General features: G+C 31.2%; 2 protein-coding genes across 2 annotated transcripts; both read right to left on the bottom strand.

The window, feature by feature from the left end:
* Positions 1-1,568: 1,568 nt before the first annotated feature.
* On the bottom strand, positions 1,569-9,845 carry SCAMP5 (SCAMP family protein). Its single transcript, XM_068612832.2, has 12 exons — positions 9,332-9,845; positions 7,917-8,009; positions 7,764-7,826; positions 7,579-7,612; positions 7,360-7,482; positions 6,372-6,434; positions 6,189-6,282; positions 5,852-5,897; positions 5,698-5,765; positions 5,061-5,109; positions 4,272-4,337; positions 1,569-1,967 (listed from the first exon to the last, which is right to left on the bottom strand). Exons 1-12 carry the CDS (start codon positions 9,386-9,388, stop codon positions 1,935-1,937), a joined length of 789 nt encoding a protein of 262 aa, XP_068468933.1. The 5' UTR covers positions 9,389-9,845; the 3' UTR covers positions 1,569-1,934.
* A 966-nt stretch (positions 9,846-10,811) lies between these two features.
* Positions 10,812-11,723, bottom strand: LOC137809305 (uncharacterized). The gene is made up of 2 exons (XM_068610435.1): positions 11,102-11,723; positions 10,812-10,834 (listed from the first exon to the last, which is right to left on the bottom strand). Exons 1-2 carry the CDS (start codon positions 11,721-11,723, stop codon positions 10,812-10,814), a joined length of 645 nt encoding a protein of 214 aa, XP_068466536.1.
* Between the last annotated feature and the right edge of the window lie 3,835 nt (positions 11,724-15,558).

The raw sequence follows: 15,558 nt of genomic DNA on the forward strand, positions 1-15,558 counted from the left end.
AAATATTTATATGCACTTCAATGTCTGTTTTTTTTTGTTAGTATTAATAAAGGTCTATGTGAAAAAAAATAAAGGCAATTTTCGTCATTGTTAAAAGAAAAAAGATATTTACAAATAATCTTCCTAGGTGATCTGAATAAATGAAACTTACAAATAATATACAATAGAAAATCATAAAAATCAAATAGTAATATACAATATCTTTTACAAATAATCTCAAAAACTCTCAAATTATACAGTGCAGAATTTTTTTTATGAACAAATAACTTTTAGATGGTATAATCTAAAAGTTTTATTTTGGGTTTGTGAATTTTTTCATAACTAGAAAAACAAAATAGAAATTTTAATATTTATAAAGGAACAAATTGAAATTATAAGGTGCAAAAAGAAATCCCCAGCTTTCTTGCTTATTCAGTTTTTACCGGTACAGACTATTTTATTATGGTAGTTTGCATAAAAATAATTTGTAAAATGAACAACATGAAATGGATTTATAATTAAATATTGAGAAACAAAATTCTAAATAGAATTTGATCACGGTAATACTCACCCTACTATAATGGTAAAAACTAAAACAATAATTTTAGTAACAAAAAACATTTGTCGAACAAAACATGGATGAATTTAAAGAGCAGACAAGTGAAGGTTTTAATAAACATGTAACAGTTTATAGCTAGCAATAGGAAGGTATATAAGCATGCTGATAAGAATCCAACTACTTGCTGTGTATTGCTAGCCATGTTATACCCAAACACACCATTAGTGGTACGAAAGTGAAAACAGATACTGCGATCACTTCAGTAATCTTACAGCTATAGAAACCATTAATAACGGACAATTCGTAATATGTGAGTGCTTTTTCCTTTTTAATGGAGGGCTATCATTTTCATGGCGCTTGTGAAATTTCTTTCTGCAACTCCTTAATTTTGTCTGCACCCCATAATTATTGAGTCCAAAAACACTCCATAATTATTGAATACTTAACACTTGTATATATGCATTCTGATTTTATAATTAAGTCACTTTCTGAATTCAGAAATAATTTCTTAGAAAAAGTTATAATAGCTTTCAAATTCTAAAATTTTGAAGTTGAATTCTGAATTATAAAATTTGATTAGAATTTTTTTAATTTCAAATGTAGAATTCGAAAAGGCAGATGTATGTTATACAGAAAATTTTACAATTAAAAATATAAATTCAACTTTTAAAATTTTATAATTCAAAGAATATTTTTTAAATTTAAAAATAACTCTTAAATTATAGGACTCAGAAGCTAATTTTTATAAGTATTAACATAACTTCCGAATTCTATAATGTAAAATACAAATTTACCTTTCAAGCTATATTAAACATCTATTCCACATTTCTTGGACTATTTTCTGTCAAATTCATATTAATTTTGTTCTCTTTATCTTTGTAGCTTACTGTCTCTATTGGTTCATATTGTAAAACATTTTACCTGGTTCATGCCATCAAAACCATCAAAGATGGTTTTTTCCACAAGTTCTCCCACAAAAGAGTTCACGACTGCTCTCATTCAACGAAAAAACTTAGGGGAGTGCAGGGACTTGGGAATATTTTTTTATTACATTGATGATAAAATAGATTTTTCACCTAAAGTATGGAAGTGCATGAAGAGATGACAGAGGAAGAAATGATAGAAGTGCAGGAATACAACTACGGTAATACTTCACAGGAAATTCCCTACATATCTAGCTATCGAAATTAAATTCTCTTTTTCACTGGAGGGAAATACATTACACAGTATAGTACAAGCTAAACCCTGGTACGGTCACTACAAAGAACACGACCAATATCACACACGAAGATATTGTATGAGAAAAATAAGAGGATACACAAAAAGAATATGCTAAGCCACACTGGGAAGTGACAGACACTATCAAAGCCGTCGGATCAAAATCCTGAGAACAGTCTCACTTATGCCCCCGGAAATACATGTATATTTTCTGCACACAAACGAAAAGGAAACAACCATGTTATACACACTTCATGGGCAAGTCAATGAAGCTGAAGTAAAAATATGCAGAAAAAGAAGTTACTACTGTCTTTAGCTAATTGTTGGCATAGTCCCTAGTTATAGCCAGAGATCGCAGTTAAAAGAAATAAAAATTGTAACCCCCCCAATGTTTCAAAACCAGACTAGATGAACAAACAGAGGTTAACCATTTTATATTCCAGTTTGGTTTTAAGTATATCCCCAAATCTCGTTATTTTCCCCTCATTAGGAGTTCTTAAATTCTCCTTTTAGAACACCATGATAATCAAACTACACATTTATACTCCCTCAATCCATCCTTTTGATAGCTCTTGTATTCAATCGAGTACAAAATATGAATTCATCTTAGAACATGGAGATCAAAATTTTGAACCAGTGAATAGAACTAAAATCATAACTAATACTCTTTTCACCAACAGCCCCCATACCCACCACCCAAAGTCACACTGAACAAGGCCACACACACCCCAACCAAACTAAACAAGGCCATTCCAGTCATCTATCATTTATTTAGCAATAACAAAAGTAAATGCCCACGCTACTTTTTATAAATTAATGAAATTATTTAAACACATTTTATATCTGCATAATATAACATTTTCAAAGCATATCTATATTTTATTATTGAATAAATAACTTTAGTTATAATAGGATAGTTCAATTGATATAATTAATATCTCTAAAAAAGTTGAAGAAAAATGAATAAACAATTAATTTATATACTTTCACTAAAAAAATTAATTACAAACTATTTCTTCACTAAAATAAAAAAAATTTAATTGCCTAGTAACCTTTCATTCATTTTTACCTTGTAAGAGATTTGAGCTTTATAGGAAAATATAATTGTTGTTTACATACTGAGATAAATATTTCAAGACAATATTTCTCCCTATTTGATGGAGAGTCTATAGACACAACACAGCCATGAGACTAACCAATAATAATGGTTCTCTGTGATGATTGATTTCTTGACATTCAAAGTAAGTTATATATAAAGTTATAGTTCACTTTCACTACAATCAGTCACTCTTGGATAGATAATATAACAATAATGACGATAAAAACATTTTATTAAAAATGATTATATATTCAAATATATATATTTTATTTTAAAAATTAATATCTACATTTTTAGGAGAAAATATTTATACATAAACTAATCAAATTAAGTGAACATAATTTCTTTAAGTAATTGATTAAGAATATTTAGATTGTATCACCAATATTCTTCAATACTTGATATCTCCTACAAATATAATAACTGACATTGATTCTTGAGTTAAGAACCATCAGAAATCAGCAACTCACTATTGATATTGATAAGTATTACATACAATTTACAAATAAATAATATATAAAAAATATGTATTTGCTAACATAAATCATGTATGTGTTTTTTTCCTGATATATTAGTCCCTTTTCAGTAAAAGGGCACTTTTATTATCATCATTCTTAATATCCTTCGACCTCAACTTTCTTGTATACATTGAGAAAATTCAGGTAAAGTTTGATTAAAATGCAAGATGAGTATACAACATTGATTTTGAAAGTGACATCACCTTTACTATTGATTAAATTTCACATTCAAACGTCTGTTTTAAATTAAAAATGGAGAGCAAATTACTAACGTAATTTTACTTACTATTTCAACATCATTAATTTTATAAAAATAAATAAATTTTATCAATGCAACCTCTGAATTATAATTATTTATCAATTTATAAAAATTGAAGAATAAAATAGTAATCAAATAGTCCACAATTTAATATATTTAAAAATACAATTTAATAATTTAAAAAATATGTGTATGTGTGTGTGTGTGTGTATATATATATATATATATATATATATATATATTGCATCAATTTTGTTTTGAGTGAAGTATTACATAGTATAGGATTAATACAAGTTTTAGTCTACATGTGAAGAAACTTTCAATCTAATAATAAGTTTAAGTTTAAGAGAACATGATTTAGTTGCAAGTTATTTAAGACTACTAAATTTTGATTAATTCTTAGCTTGAAAAATACGAGAGCATGAAACATGTATTATAATATAAAGGAATATATTTTAAATTATATAATATTAAATTTAAAATGCATGTAAAAATCAACGTGCCACGGTACTAGTTCATCATCTAAAGCAACTAACTCTCCAAAAAAATAGTCCGAAGATTTTGATTTCCATTATCTAGCCCATTTCTTAAGAATAGAAAAAAAGAAAAAGAATTCAAATCAGTGAAGATGTCCCTAACCTGAAGTACCCATAAGCTTAGAAGAGCCTCCAAGCAAAACAGACCGAATCCAATCAAATAGAAAATCTGCAAGATTACAAAACAAACATTGATTGCATCAAACAAGCACAGAGAAAAAGGATAAGAAACTTGATTTTTCCTACATTGTAGACCAGACATTCAAAATATCAAAGGGATAGGATTTTTCATTTTTCCGGCTACTTCAACAAGTTGATAAATGCGACCAAATGTTTTTCCACCTGCCCTTTGATAGTTCACGGCATCTAAACTGTTGTGTGAAAACATAATACAACAGCAAGCGCAGATTTTACCAAGTCTTACTGAAGCTGAGCAGCACTCAATCTATTTCAGTAAATATCCAATTCCCGCAAATTTTACATCCTGGTCCTCATTACTTCAATATTCTCCGACTCCACGTGACACTTAGTGCCATTAAATTGTACACGAGATCATAATTCTAAGGGAAGAAGGCGTATTCAACTTGAGAAGTTTAATAGCCTTCATGTATATTTACTTAATATTACGCATATGTAAATGCCTAATATTAAAATTTGGTAAGCAAATATTCCTTTCGGTAAAAGAAATGAGCAATGCATGAATAGAGATGTTTCTAATCATTATACAAAATATAATTTGAACAAAACACTTACCATATATATCAATTGCAACCTTAGAAAATAAAATGCTCATGGCTCATTAATATTAAGTTATGATATTCTAAAACATAGCTAACAATTTCACCCACCAAGAAAAATAGTTGCCAAAATGTGTACATAAAATACAACTTACCCCAACCAATACATGGTCTGAGAAGACATCAATTGCAGCAAGGATGCCCCTGCAATTTTAAATGAATTAATTCAAATGTACCTAAAAAGAAATATATTCGTGTATAATTTTAATACAATTACTAAAACATACGACTAAGGAAAAGGGTGACAGAAGAAAACTTTTTGATAAATTTATGAAGAATTTGATCCTTTTTAGAGCCCAGCAGTTTTTTCTTCCCCACTTCAATTTGAATGATATTACAAAATCCCAATAAACATATAAAAACACTATGATGTTCCATTGCTTGCCTACATAATGGAAAAAGTGGTCCAAACCTCCATAGAACTTACAAGATCCTATTACACTCATGAGCCGTATAAGGGCATTTCTTCCAAATAAGCTGAAAAAAAACTTTTGATTTCAAAACATCCAATTTTAGCAAACTTCCTCCATCATACAAAGAAAGAGTCTATGACTAGTACAAACCAGTGAAGTCTTGGAACACAAGTTTTTAAAATTTCCCTCCTTGGCATGTGACTTGGCTTTTAAACCATACTTTATTCAAAAAGTACACACACCCAATAGCAACCAGATAAAAGAAAAAAAAAACTTCATGAATTCAAGTGAACTGCGTAATACAATTTGTAGGACTTACGTCAATGATTTTCCATGAAAAACAACTGGAGGCGCGATTGCAGCAAATATGCAAAATGCAATATGAAGCTGCATCAAGCCAAAATAATAAAAGAATTAATAAGACACAAAATCGGTAGTGTGAAGCAAGTATAGTGTAATATAGATTAACATACCAAGTAAAGCATGAAAAACCAACCAAACTTCAGTGCACTATCCGTCCTGCATATCAGAGATAATCATGATCAAGAACCATTGCGCACAATCAACAGCTCATTCTAGTCAGATTATTTGAGAGAAATAATCCCTTTTTTAATACCAGCGGCATCCAGAGACAGATTTTAAAAACAAAGCAATTATATCCCGGGAAATCAATTTTTCACAAAAACACACTAAATTATGATGTCTCTCTTTGCCTTTAACAACAACTGTACTACACCTAAACCGTTTAGTGCTTAGGTGGTGCTAATATGCTTGTCAAGATAAGGACTAAGAAGGAACAACACAGCTTACCTCATAGCACGATAGAGAGGTCTGTACCAAAGAACATACGAAAGGGGAACACCAAGTAGAGCATATATCACCGCAAGGAAAAAAATTTTAACACCTGTACATTGTAAGCTTCGCATTAAGGTCCAAATCACATCAATAAACTAGATAGTTATAACCATTCCAAGTTTAGAAGAATGAGCTTACCGCCGCCTCTGATCCAACAGACAGTTACAGCTACTACATTAAAAACTAGGCAGAGAACAATTCCTGCCAAGATACCACATAATAAATGGAAGAAAAATAATTAGATACATATAAGTATAAAGGAGTGGAGGAGGGGAGGACGTGGAAAAAAAATAAGGAATCATACAGGGGATGTTTGTGTTAATTGTGTCTATATGAAGTTAAAAGTGTCTATAAACAAGGAATGAATTTAAAAAATTATTAATGAAGCTCTGGATGATCGCAATACAAAACACTGACCTAGCACCTCTATTTCTACTAAGTATATGTTTGGACTGATGGAAAGTAATAGAATACAGAGGAATAAAATGAAAAATCATGGAGTTCATGGCCTCCAATGGCTATTTTTTTCCCTCTAATTTGGGGGATGTGGTAAAGAACTAATTTATTTTTCTTAACCATCCCATTCACTTCCCACATTATGCAATGAAAATTTTCCTCCCATCATTTACAAAATATCCAATTCACAGTAAAGTATTTTTCAATGTAGTCAAAATCATGATTCAGATTGAAGAATTACATGATTACACAATTTCATAGCACCCTGTAAATCCTGGTTACAGGAAGAATTCAAAATTTGTAGATGGCTTCAATCAACACATAAAATTGCAAATATGTAGGAATGGACAGCCTATTACAAGTTGGGTTTCACAGGTCGGATTCTCGACTTATTAGGGAAATTAGAGAAAAACAGATCGTGTTCCCAGAGTATAATCTCGAGTTTAAATAAGTTGGTAATTTTCTTTCACTCTATACTATCTGTCATTAGATAATCTAAGTATAGCCCAAAGTTGATTACGAGAAAAACACTTATATTTGACAGAACTACAAGGAGTTACTAAATACTAAATAAAAGAAGACACATTAGAGTAAGTTATATTTCCCAGTAATATGCATGTAATCCACCACTCTTGTAATGAATAAATAGATAATATGTAAACAATCATACCTAACCAACTTGCAAAGGCCAAATATTGCAGCCTCTGAGCATGAACCGGTATCTCATTGGCAATATCATGGTGAATGATTGGGAAAAATGGAGGCCAATTCTTATCATCAAGAGGAACACCAGCTGATAAACATATTTTTGAAACAAGAAAACTATGTTATTGACTCAGCATAAATATAGACAATTGAAGGGCCAATATGGTGGGGTTTTGTCATTCACCTCTAGAAACAGCCTCTTCTCTTTTTTTTATTTCCTACAGATGCATTTTCAGAGGGTCACAAAATGAACAAAAAGTAAACTTGAAATTAACAGTGGCAGGAGCAAGACTTGTACATTCAATCAGTTAAGAGAATATAGGTATACCACTAATATCAACAAAAATAATGCTTAATTGTAAAATCTACCTTCTCTCTCCGTTTTAAATCTGCTTCCCAAGCTGCTAGCTCTTGACCTTTTTTCTTCGAGTCCTATAAAATATCATGGAGAATAAAATCAGCCCATCCAAAAAGAATCTTACAGTATTAAGAGAAAGTCTCTGAATTAGCAATGCCATTTACATTTGTAGTATCCAAAGGAATATCAACTGTAGCATCATGTCTTTGACCATAGCCCAGTGGTTCAGATGCTACTGGTGGACTCCGTGCACCATTCTGTAAGAACCAATAGAATGAAAAAGAACCCGCACCGTGAATTAAATCAAACAATAAAGCAGCAAATGTCAAGTCTTTCAAAACTAGAAAACTGCACAAGAGATGACAATTATAATGTCAACGTTATTTCACAAACGTGTTCTAAAATTAGACTTTAAAGTTAGCACGTCAGAATTTACAAGGTCTTCAACTAGTTAAAAATCTCGTGTACACACACATGCAGCTAAATTAACTCTGAACTCATGCCCACATCAAGCCATCGGTTACATTCTGTTGTAAACGATAAACATTACATTAAGGCAATGTAGCAAGTGAAAGCAAACTAACATATAGCACCCTGCTAACTAAATGAAATGAATAATCACCAGATCTATCACACAACCACACTTTAGAGCAATATTTTTTAATATACAAATACACAATAACGATGTTATTAAACTTATATTCTTTTTTTATAAAAAAAAAAACTTATATTCTTTTCAGATAACTGGAATTTGAATAGTACATCTACAAGCCCACGACAAATTTTCTTCTATGATACATTGGTCCGAGGGACTTCACGGTTCACAAAAAATATGCTTAACACAGCAGATGAAGCATGTACAAATTCTACCAAACTACAATTCTTCATTTGACTTCAGCAAACTCAACACTTCATCTAGACTATGCTTGTCCTAATAATAGACTAGCACGCGGAGTAACCTGAGCAACTCAGTTGTGCGCACAACAGAGCAAACAAAAGAGAATATGCAACATCAATCATTTCAAACCAGAGTACCACTTATTGGCTAATTCCAATAATTAACTCACCCTTTCCAATTACGGATGTTCCAGATATTGAGCCATTGCAAAGAATAAAAACACAGTACTACAACTAACAGCTCAGCATCGGATAACCATTTCATTCATCGCACATTTTCCAATTCGCGGATTCACTCATTTAAGCATATCCGAAAACACCGTAACCGAAACACAAACCTACAAAATTCCAGATCCAAGTCCTCCACAGACATCTACACTAAGTCACTAAGTCCTGCACCGATTTCTCATGTCGGTGAGATTCAGAACACACGCTAGGATTCAGAACACACTCTTTCCAGTTAACCGCGTCCGCAGCCAAACAAAAAATCGAAACGAAAACATAACGACGCAAATCAACGACAGATCCAGATCAAACAACAAGTCACCTAAGCAGCTGTATGTTTTATACTAACACCGTGGAACAGAAATTTAGAGCGAAAAAACTGTTGGATCCGTTTGAGAAATCTTGTAAACAACTAAATATAGACATGGAGAGAGAGAGAGTGAGGAGATTAAATTACCGAGAAAGGATTGACTTCTTCCTCCTCAAACGGATTGGGATCGTGGTGGCGATTCATGGCGAGAACTTCGTTAGATCCGTGAAAACGTATCTAACAAGATACGTTGAGATTATAGCGGGTGCGTAAGGGAGTGAGACAGTGGTAGTGCGTGCGGTAAGAGACCGCACTTTTCTCGCTTTTTCTAGCTACCTGGCTTCTTTGCAACGCGGTATATAGTTTCGGAATGGGAAGAAAAACCAACTGAATTTGAATTTGAAAACATTGCCCCTTTATTGCTTCATATTTACCATTCGTGCCATTGCGTCGGTATACTGCTGCTTTCAGTGAGGTGTGCGAAGCGTGAACCTTAACAGAGTTCACGTGATTCGCGCGTGCAGGTGTGGGGAATGTTGGTTGGGCAATTCCGCTGTGGAGTATGGTAACGGGTGGAGGCTACGTCAGTGGATTATTGCTCGTGCAAGCGGTGACTTCGTACCAACATTATCACTTTCTTTTAACCGACTTCACAAGTTATAAGTTCATTGCCATGTTTGTCTCGATTAAAAAGAACAAAAGACGGTTAACAAATTTGAAATTTGAAAAGCCACTGTATATTTTAAATTTGAATTTTGCATCATGTGTTTACTGATTTCTCTTTTGTTGTAAGAAATAAAGGAGCTTTTGCACACATCATTTCGAACAACTTTTTGTTCCATACATATTAAATATGGGTCACATGACATCATATGGATAACAAAAAGAACATGCATATCTCTTCCTTCATCACTTCAGTTTGTTCCATTTCAATAAATTAAACACAAAGAGTGGTTTTGGTTAATGAACTTGTTTCGATATGTTTGGTTTGGTTATGTAATAAATAAATCTAATTTTAATTTATTTGATAACTAAATTTTCCAAAGTTTTGAAAATGTAAGTCAATAAATTAATTAGTTTCAACACGCCAATATTAATGACTTTAACGTCGACAGTTTAGTTATGTTCATGAAAAAATATAATTTTTATAAATAAATAATTAAGAAACATAATTTTTATTTATTTATTTTTTCCTCAATTTATTTTTTTTGTTATTAGTTTAATGGTTGCTACTTTAGGTTGTTATTAGTTTTTTTTTTAGTGTGTTGTTTGGTTTTAAGTTTGAGTCTTCTTTGTATAGACTTTGCTTTTATGTACAATGTGTTTATATAATTTTACACTAGGGTGGGAGAATTTATTTAAAGGGGTAAATTAAAAAAGTTACTAATAAATAAAAATATTTTATCAAATTGTTTACCTGAAGCGGAAAGAGTCACATAATAATTATGTGTGAAAGCACTAAATAAAATTGTTCTTATGGTGATTTTCACGAGTGCACGTTTTTTAAATTACCACTAAAAATTGTTCACTGTGAGATTCAACTGGTATTTTAAAAACAAGTTTAGCATTGATTGGTGTTTCTCTAAGTCTTTAACCCGTGTTATGCACGGAAATGGCACATAAATAACTAAGGTTTATCGTATAATTGTACTGTTTTCAAATATTGTTAAAATTTAGCTGTAAATAACATTTTTTTTTCTTTTTTTTGTTACATTTTCATCTTCATTAAGAATTAGAATTTGTAATCTTCTTTCGTTCTAACTCTAGAAATATCTATATATAATTGTCTATGTGTAAAAACTAGACATGGAAGATATAAACCAACTTTGGTCAATGATTGACATTAGTTTCTATTGATTGTCATTGCAAAAAAATAACCTACTGGAAATTGTCTTCTCTGGAATTTGAATGGCATACCTGCATATAAAGGGATCAAATTCATTCTTGATATGAAGATTTTATCACCAATATTTGATCTTGTTAGGATTGTTGCACAAATAACATTTTTCTTCAAATCAATAACTTGCAACCTTGTTCCATTACAAAGACCATTGGCTTGATCAATATTTCTCAAAAGCATAATAGGCACACCAATTTTCAAATGAAGGTCATGATTTGGTATCCTTGAACATTTTATCTCATTTAAGAACTCAAACGTAAACCATTCACCTTCAATTTCCCGATCTTCATATGATTGGCAAGGTGTATCTGAGCTTAGATAAGTTATTTCTTTAGCACTTAACAAAGATAAAATAAAATCATTCACTTGCTCTACTGACTCAGTTATCGGACAAAGTATTGCTCCATCCTCGAAGTACCCAGGACACGTCATGTCAGTCAACAAGTTAGGATAAACAAAATTCACCAATGACAACAAAGGTGTTTTTGTCGCCTCAATCAATAGATCATGTGGAATTTCCACTACACACTCACCATTTTCATTCAAACCAATTCTGTCATTTCCAATATTGAGGATCCAATCAACAAATTCTTTGATATTGTCTGCACTTACATTAGATTTTGCATTGTTTAATCTCATGTTCTGAGAAAGTTTTAAGACTCGACAACTTAGCCACAAATGAGAAGAGTTGATTGTTGACTTCACAACATCATATCTTGATCCTTTTTTTTACAACTGGCAATATTTATCCGAAATCACCTCCTAAAACCACAATCTTCCATTGAAAGGTTTTTTACTATTTCCTTCATTAACTGTTCTCATAACATCTCTCAAAGTTCTGTCAAAGGCTTCAAAACACATTTGATTCATCATCGGTGCTTCATCCCAAATAATCAATTTCGTTTCAATCAAAAGTCTAGCATGATGACTTCCTTGAGGTATAATGCAAGTTGATTCTTCATTTATTAGAATAGAAATGCAAAATCTATAATGTGTTGTCTTCGCTCCAGACAACAGTAAATAAGCGATTTCGCTTGATGCTACATTCAAAACAATCTTTCCTATACATCTAACTGCAACAGACAACGTTCTCCACATAAAAGTTTTTATAGTTCCACAATAACCATATAGAAAGAAGAAACCACTATTTTCATAAACAACTGATGATATGATCTCTTCATAAACATTCAAAGCCTGGAGCAAAAAGTAGTGAAAGAGTTGTGTAATGTGGTTTAGTTTGTAGTACCACTTCAATAGCCATTAAACATACCTTCGTTCCATATTGAAAGTTAATCTTATAAGCATGTTTGGTTGTTCTGTAAGATCCTAAATTGGATGTCGCACTAAACGATTGGATGGAATACACATGACCTTTACATATCTGACTCTGGAATTTATATATAAGTGTCCTCCTCACGAATGCATGGATTCGTACTCCCTGAAAAAACCCATATCAAATCATGTTCAAAAGCAACACATATAAAACATATGTGTATCAGAAGTTAGAGTTTTATGAAAAACTTACTTGTTCATCCAGTAGCACCATCTCCAGTGAAAAAGGGATTTTCTGTTTGGTGAAATCTTGCACACACCATAACCGTAAGACTCCAACAACCACATTCCATGACTCTTCTGTTGAATTGACGTCATCTAAAACATTGATTGTTTGATCTAATTTCAATATAGACATAATGTATAGAGAAAAAAGTTTTACTGAGAGAGCACAATACTGAAGTTCATTTAAATAGTGTCTACATTGCCTACCTATAGAGCACACCTTCAAATCCACTTCTTCTTACGCTTTCCATATTGAACTTTGAATGTGCCAACCAACTTTTAACACAATTAAGGTAAACCAAACACACAACTTTTTTAGAGCACACAATTCATAGCTACATCACATTGCCTACAATAAGTTTGTTATATAGTAAAACAATTTTGCACATACTTTTTAGACTATTGCATAAAATATTGATTAACGTGCACTGCTGTCCTAAACCTCATTCAAACAATGTTACGAATCCAGACAAAATTAGTGCAGTTTTTGTGATACTTCCCATAATCCACTTTTTATTTACCAGTCAATTTCGACAACGTTGGGGAAAGCCCAAACCAGACCTTTTGCTCTATCACTCAAAACTTCATAGGATTTGCAGCTTTGACAATTGGTTTACTTCATGCAAAACATCAGGTTGCATTATATACAGATGTGCAAACATTGATTAATGTGCACTGCTCTCATAAAAGCATAAACAATGTTATAAATGCAGCCAAAATGCAATCAGTTTTCTTTTTGTATTGATAGTTCTGGCAACATGTTCACTTCATAGGCAACATCATTTTGTATTATATTATGTGTTTATATAAGCTCTTATTGTACATTCACTTTTCATTAATCAGAACAATTGGAGCACCTTTCAATTGAAACTGAACTTTGAATTGGAAGACTGGGTTGACTGTTGTAAACATATCTTGCCTACAACACCCTATGATATAGATTTCTGAATGCAATTATGAACTTCATATAACTATAGAACAAATTTTTTTAAGCGTAGGATTCAATTGCAGGAAACAATAATTCTGCACATACTTTTGACACATTTGGGATGGCTTCTTCAACTTTATACATTATTGCATAAAACATTCATCAATGTGCATTGCTGTCATAATACAAACCCCATTCAAACAATGTTATAAATCAAGTCAAAGTTAGTGTTGTTTTTGTGATACTTTCCATAATGAAGTTTCTATTTGGTGCCACATGAATTTCCATAATTCACTTTCAATTTTTTTATGAGTGTGAGTTTAAATTGCAGCAAACATTTTTGTTAACATCATTCAAAAACTTGCTTATTTCAACATTGTCAACAAAATTTGGTCAAACCAATTGGAACACCATTCAGGTAATATGAAAGCACATTTTTTAATCTAGGGAATTGATCTTCTTGAATTGTGAACCTTGGTTGAATGCTCTGAATACATATTGCCTACAACACACATTTTTGGTATGGAATTATTAATTTTAGACAACACCCTATAACGTGCATTTAGAATTATACTTTATACTTAGGTTACATTTCCTACATTGTTATATATAGGCATTCAAACTTTAAGCTGCAGTACATTTTTTTTTAAGTCCACATTATATTGACATTCTACTCAAATAAATAGATTTTGTAAATTATTCAAATTTCTAAACAAATATAAATCATAAATTACTTAATAAATATAAATACTAAATTACTTAATATCCTACTTAATATAACATTTGTATAAATATTATAATGTCCTACTTAATATAACAAATAATCAGAAGATAATTAAATAATTTCAATAATTTATACGTTAAAGTATTCTTAAAAATATACACTATATTAATTTTAATTTGTAACCGTAAGTTCTAAAAATACTTTTAAATTATTATGTATATTATATTAATTTTATATGTATATTATATTAATTTTAATTTGTAACAATAAGTCCTTAAAATACTTTTAAATTAATATGTATGTGAAACTTGTAACGTAATATTTAAAATGAAACACATAACATAAGAAAACAAAACTAAACTTGTACTATTAAAATAAGCAGAACATTGTTTAAAATAAGCAAAACATTAAATTCACAAAAAAGATGTGCTTGGCAAATTACATTAAAAATTACATTGTTTTAAAGTGCTAACAACTCCATCGGGGATACATCACTATTAGCCTCAAATATCAACTTATCACCTTCACGAAGTGCATGGATCTGACAAAACTCTCTCCATCCATAACTAAATTTAACAGAAGGTTTGGAAGGTGTCCTTATGAGAATTTTGCACTTTACTTCACTTTTAGGTCCATGCAGGTGAGTATACTTTAAACTGCTTTCCCGAATGTAGCTAGCAAATGCAATAAGAAGATCCTGCAAACAAACACGTGTATAAATAATTGAATGAAGTAATATAAAGTAAAGATATTATGAAAAGAAAATTTATCAGGTGGTTTGAATTGCACTGATAGCGTGATAGTATGATAGTAAAATGAACATACGGACCATGAATGAGTGGGTCACGATTATGGATACGTTCATAAAATTTGTATACAGATGCATAATTTGATTTTCCCTTAAACACAATAAACTTAAAACAGCTATTTCCTACATAATAAAAATATACATCGTGATTTCCGCGAAGGCCATAAAATTCTTGTATATCGACCACCCTTCAGACAGCTCAAGCCGAACCAAATCCATATTGCACTTAACAATGTGTCTATTGTTATCGTCATCCACCAAAAATCAAGTATGACAAAGTTCATTGCCAAACTCTATGGCAAAGGCCTGATCAACTAAAGCATGATCCTTTACAAAAACAAAAAACATGTTACATCTTCATTAACAGTAATATGAAATTAAAAAGAAATAAAAGAAAGCATATCACGTCTAAGATGTGCATTGGGTGGAACTTTCCCTTAGATTCCATCATGAATAG

The sequence above is a fragment of the Phaseolus vulgaris genome, chromosome 2, assembly GCF_051622355.1.
Source record: "Phaseolus vulgaris cultivar YP4 chromosome 2, ASM5162235v1, whole genome shotgun sequence".
Taxonomy (NCBI): Eukaryota; Viridiplantae; Streptophyta; class Magnoliopsida; order Fabales; family Fabaceae; genus Phaseolus; species Phaseolus vulgaris.